Source organism: Gallinula chloropus (assembly GCF_964237585.1).
Source record: "Gallinula chloropus genome assembly, chromosome: 18".
Classification (NCBI taxonomy): domain Eukaryota; kingdom Metazoa; phylum Chordata; class Aves; order Gruiformes; family Rallidae; genus Gallinula; species Gallinula chloropus.
In genome coordinates this window covers 1,759,808-1,765,807 of record NC_140103.1, presented here as the reverse complement: position 1 = coordinate 1,765,807, position 6,000 = coordinate 1,759,808, and the positions used below count along the sequence as shown (strand labels likewise).

The 6,000-nt window shown below is 47.8% G+C and overlaps 1 protein-coding gene across 1 annotated transcript in view; it reads left to right on the top strand.

The window, feature by feature from the left end:
* Positions 1–1,181: 1,181 nt before the first annotated feature.
* The window catches only part of CRB2 (crumbs cell polarity complex component 2), a gene marked incomplete at both ends in the record, with an annotated part of 31,847 nt that continues 27,028 nt past the window's right edge, over positions 1,182–6,000 (top strand). Inside the window, one exon of the mRNA XM_084272615.1 lies at positions 1,182–1,254. Within this exon, the coding sequence (XP_084128741.1) occupies positions 1,182–1,254 (73 nt within the window). The remainder of the gene's footprint in view (positions 1,255–6,000) is intronic.

Genomic DNA, 6,000 nt, shown 5'->3' with positions numbered 1-6,000 from the left:
GGTGGTGAAAATGCTCTTGCTATGACTGTTCTGCTTTCCCCTGAAGGGAGTAACAGTGTAGTAACCATTCCCCTTCCCTGCACACGGCCCATCTGCCTCTGCCCTGCAAGGATGCTGAGCTGATATGAATTAGTGATTGCAGGATTATGTTGTTTCCATCACGTGCACCAGTTCCTTGCTACTTTGCATCTTTCTTGTCTGGCCTGGGAATTTATGGCACCTTACCTGCCTGCTATTTTCGGCTGTCGGTGGAAGGGTGAGGCAATGTACATCATTCTCATTACAGTTAATTTAATCCAATTGCAATGTGGATTTAGAGGTACTTAGTAGGTCACAACGGAGTGTGGAGTCTGTCTTTTTCCAGGTACTCTCATAAAACAACCATCACTGATTATTTTTTCCACTTCTAAACACACACATCTAAAGGTGGGGATGTGATTCAGTGCTTGTATTGTACAGGTACTCCCCTGGATCTCTGTGACTGTTCTTTCACTGGGAAAAGGGTGTTCATGGACGTTTAGTGGTTCGTATGCCTTGTGGGTTCATACATCTCATGGTGCATGGGAAAGTAAAGGGCAGTAAAGTCTCCTGTGGGCTACTCTTTGGGATAACCAGGTGTGTTTTGTATTGTGTCTTTCTCCAGTCAGCCTCTATCAGAAAATTGTGATTGATCCTCCCTTGAAATCTGTTTGTAAGCACGAACTGGTAGAGAAGCCTGCATCAAAAGATGGGCTCTGGTGTCCCCAAGCCAGCTCTGGGCCCTGGAGGAGACACGAGGTTCATTCTCTTCATTACATGGGGTGGGGGGAGTTCGAAATCAGAACGCTCAAGGGAAGAAGGCAGACCTTCATCCTTTTTACCCCTACTGTGACTCCCGTCCCTCCAGCTCCGCTCCCAGGCTTCCCGGGCCCGCCACCCCCGCGGCCGCCCGCCCGGCAGTGCGGCTGGCGCTGCCCCGCGCAGTTCGGTCCGTGCGATCCAGGCAGCGTTTTGCCTTTGTTCGGGGAGCGCGCGGAGCCTCTGTCCAGCACTCGGTGCTGGTCCCCGCGCGGCCGCGCCCCGCCGGGCCGGAGCGGAGCCGGAGCCGGAGCCGAGCGGAGCGGAGCGTCCCGCCGGCCGCGATGCGCGGGCAGCCGGTGCTGGCCGGCTAGGCGCTCGCAACGCCCGCTCCTAGACTTGTCATGGAACTGAAGAAAGCCGCATCCAGGGCGTGCAATGCTGCTCTCCTCCTGCCGCTTTTCCTCCTGTGTTGGGGTAAGTTTCTGTCTCCCGTGTCCCATTCTTACCCGGCTGCCGTGCGGTGACTCTGGATCGCGTCTGACCTGCAAAGGGACCCGCACGAAATGTCCCCCTCACAGTTAGATTTGAACCCTCAAAACTATTTTGTCTGGAAAACAAACGGGCATCTCAATCTGGAAATGCTTGTCCTTCTATTTGTTTCATGTGTCCTTTCATCCTTCTCCCCGTGAACATGTAGGATGCGATTATTCGCTGCCGCTGAAGGTGTGTGTGCTCCTGTGTTACCAAGTGTTCAGCTGTGATAGTAACAGTTCTCTTCACTGAAAAGTTTTGAATTTCACGGCTCTGCCCATACAGAAGAAGCACAGAGCTTTATTGCCAGCCTACATGATTTAGCAATAGACCTGGGCAAAAGAGGAGTGCACCTAGGGGACTGTACAGAGATGTTGAAGCGCCCGGCACCTCTGGTACAAAACGTGGGGGGAGAAGGCAACACATGAGTATTCTCACTTAGAAATTTAGAATAACGCAGATCCATCCTGTAAGCACAAGTAGTAACGAGGTAACAAATAGTGGTAAGGTAACAAGAGAGTCTTGTCACACTGAGGGAGGCTTTTGGTTTGTTTGTTCCACACTGAGAACTTATTTTATAGTGAAAGAATATACTTGAGTACACTGGGATTTTTCAAGTTCACGTGGTCATGTCTTTGGGCTCCAAAAGTCACCCTTGTAGACAATTTCTTATGCTCCCTGGAAAAACAGATTTCTGTTTCTTCAGGAATGGGTGCCTGGAGATCTGCTGGGCCTGGACATCTGTTTCAGTCATCCAGAGATTACAAGGTCATGTCAGGAACCGGTCCAACCTTTTACTGGAAAGTATGATTGGGATTGAACTGTTGTCCTTATCCTCTCCTTGGCACTGCCAGGCCAGCACCTGTACATAAAAGTCCTGCTTGGTTTCCACTAGGACAGGAATGATCAATGACAGGAAGAAGTGGAGGTAAAATGTGGAGGACATGCAGAAAGTTTGGTCGTAGTGCCTTTTCTCTGCAAATACCCACTGAGCTGCATTGGGCAGTTTCTCACAGCAATGGGTGATGCTTATGTACTTTTTGAGAGTTGGAGAAAGTTTCCAGCTTTTCCTTTGATTTCCCAGCAGTCTTTTTTTCCCTCTTCCCTGAAGCCTCTAAACTTCACTTGTTCTGATCACCCCCAACTATGACTGAGGTTTTTATTTCTGTCTGATTTTTTTTTCCTTCCTTTTTCTCTGTGCCTGTACCAGCTTCTTTGTCTGGTGCATTCACTCCAAGTGCCTGGAATTCCTCTGGCCACAGGGAAGCAGCAGGACTGTCTTTTGTATGGAGTAACCATAGCTACTGGTTTGGAGTGTGAGGGTATGGTGGTGGCTTCTATTGTGCGAAAGGCCCGTTGCATGTGCGGAGCGCTCAGCGTGCGGCTGCCAGAGAGCTGGCGTGTTTCTGGGGCTCTGTGCTGTTTGACCACTGCACCCATTGCTTGTTGCTCCTGGGCAAAGCTCTTTTCTGGAACAGTGATTTACTGAGGACATTGTTTTCTTTCGGAGTGCAGGTGGATGCCACATCTTGATGCAGCCAGTAAAGCTCAAGGGAAGCAGTGATTTCCATAGTCTTCCCACGTGCTCCTGTTTTGCAAGGGGATTCTGCCAGGTTTTAACTCTAGTGAATGGTGGGATTTGTGTAGCACTTTTAGAATTTTAAGGCCATAAGGAGATGCCTTTTTTTGCCCTGGTGAAGTGTATGACTACTGTTGTTTTATCTGAGTCTAAATGTCATTAAAGCAAAGTGCCTAAGTTACTTGTTCAGAACTTCTGGAGAGGATTCCGAGGATCCAGATGGCCCATTACAGGCTGTAAGTGTGAGACTGTCCTGCAGCCAGATCCACACTGTCCTCAGCTCTTCAAAATAAACTCCAGAGGACAGTGGGACAGGCTCAGCATGTGACTCCAGCTTTACTGCTGCTGCCTGGGGAATGGGCAGAATGGCTCTCAGCTTCAGTTGCTGTGTTCTGAAGGAGATTCTGGAGGGCAGAACTGAGTGTCTACTCATTTCTGTTCCCACAACTCTGGCCAGCAACAAACACAATAATTCACATACCTTTGGGTTGGAAATGCTTTGGATGCCTATTGGGAGAGAATATGTAGACAAACCTTTATTCTGGCAGTTTGCTATCTGCTCTACTGTGAGCTCTTGAGATTAGCTTGGACCTACAGACAGTGTGTTGCTAGCTTCAAAACCTGGAGAGAGATACAATCTTTTCAGCTCTTTTGTTGGTGGTCAGTATATTTAAATAAGAATTGGAAATTAAAGCCTGTGACTCAATCTGGTTAACTGAATACACAGGAAACCCCCAGTCTCAGTGTTTGATCTGTTGAAATGGCTGAGAGATCAGAGAATATGTAAACCACTGTGAAGGTCAGCTTGGAGGAGTGTTTATTAAGGGAAAATACTGGGGTGTCATGAGCACAGAGGATCAAAGAGTAACTGAGGCAATATATGCAGCGCTATTATAAACCACAAATGTATAGCTCCTGTCTTCCTCCAGGTTCTAGAAGCATGGTAATAGGAGTTGCATCTTCAAATCTGTGTTAAAAGGTGAACAGGTAATGTAAACGAGGGAGCAGGCTGCTTGCTCTGGGTTAGGAGGAAGCTTAGTTCCCTGGAGTGTTATTTCTGATTAGCACTGTTAATGCCTCTGCCTGTGGTATGGGCACTGCTCAGCCCTGGGCATCACTGCTCACTGTTCAGCACCGTTCGGCAGTGTGCTGGGCAGGCCAGGTGGGAGAGAGCCAGGAATCAGCATCCAGCCTCTTTGAGGGGGTCAATACGTGTATTTCACAAGGGGAAACTGAGCCACATCTTCTCATGCCTCAGTGAGAGTCTAGTGGTCTGGGCCTTTACACACAGGAATGTTTTACACTAGGAGGTTGTGTGTGTGTCTCTGGTATGGAAAAGCTCTGTCACACCACAAAAGTAACACACAGGTGGTGTGGGCAGGACCTTGCTGGTCTTTGGTAACGAAGAAAAATGACGTCAGAAGTAGGCTGGGAAGTGATGAACATATAATGTCTGTCAAACTTTGGGTAGGAGAAACTACAGTCTGAGCTGTGTGCAGGGACTTCACTAGAGGTTTATAAATTAGTGTCCAAGTGGTGGTTGGCCAAAGTCCTGTGCTTGTGTGCTTCATCTACCAAAACTCTGCACGATGTATCAAAGCCATGAAGAGTAAGGCTCTTCTTAAAACGTCTCTGCTAGAAGATGCTCTAGGCATTGCCAGGATCCCTAGCATCTTGCTGGGCTGTTTATTCAGTGGTGTCTTAGAGGTGCTGTCTGCTGAATGCCAACACTGCTCTATGATTGCCTAATCTTTGAGGGGTTACTTGTCAAGCAAGCATCATCTCTCACTTCACAGAGATTGTCAGATCTGGTAAGCTGATGACCTGAGAAAACAGCAATGATGTTTAGAGTCAGCCAGCAGATAGTATCATCTTATATAATTTGCATAACAATTAAAATAATAAATTGTTGCTATGGAAAAGTTGAGAGAAAGAACTTTACTCTGGGCACCAGGATCTTGAGGGGGTTTGAATATACCTGATCCTGTGGTCACATCACCTGAGCATGAGACTGGGAAATGCAAACAAAAGCTGATGGGGAATGGTTGGGGTGAGAGGGAACAAGCCACTTGAGCAGAGCTGCTCCTTATGGCTGGCAGAGGTGGCAAGCAGCTGCAGCTCATGAGCTTAGTGGTTGTTGTGATCAAAGGTTGATATTTTGGAAAGTTTCCCATGCCCACATCCCATGATGTTGAATAAAAAAGGCCCCTGTAAAGCAGCTGTCAAGAATGCCTGTTCCCATTTGAAGTAGGAACACAGGTCATGGAATGTTTTAGGCTAGGTGAAAAATCAGTGCCAATTATTAGCATTTCATGAGCTTATCAGTAATCACAGAGAACTTCAGGGCCCTGTTTTCAGATGCTAGTGTTAGTAGGAGCAGGTGCTTTGCTTAGGTCTGGCAAGAAAGGGTTTAGTGTATCTTTGTGTCTTGAAGGAAATGGGGCTTGTAAAACCACCTAAAAATGCCTTGTATGCTCCCTGGACAAGTACACTGGAGGCACTTCTGAAGAAGGATTTGATTTTATTCTGCCTTTACCTTCCATAGCAGATATTCTATTCTTCCAAAGTTAGTGAGGGTGGGAGAGAGAGGCTGAACAGCATGAAAGCCCCTTTTCAGACCTGCCCAGCCTTCCTGGAGTGTGGATTCTGGGAACAGGTCATAGCCTGTAGCCTTTCACTAATCCTTTACACTGACCAGGATAGGGAAAGATCAGCAGAGGTCAGCAGGGATTTACTAATATAAGCACATGCTTTTCTGTTGTCATGGAGACATAACTCTTTCCATTCCTTTATTCAGAGTTTATTTAGTGGTTGTGTTACCCTGATACTGGAGGTGGAGAGGTTTCCTCTCTACCCTTGGCCTCAGTATCCTTCTCTAGGGGGAAGTGAGCTGGGGTGATGAGGAGCACAGCCTGAGGGTAAGAATTGCATCAGCCTGGGGGTTCAGCATTGACAGCTGAGGCAGTTGAGAGTTCCTCTGACTCAGTACAGATTGTGGCACAGTTGGGGGGTGCTGCTGGGAACCCTGCTCTTCTCACTCTTTGTTGTGAACAGTCTTCCATGAGGTCGGGTGTATCCCCAGCTTGAGGGCATCTGTCCTCTACTACCTG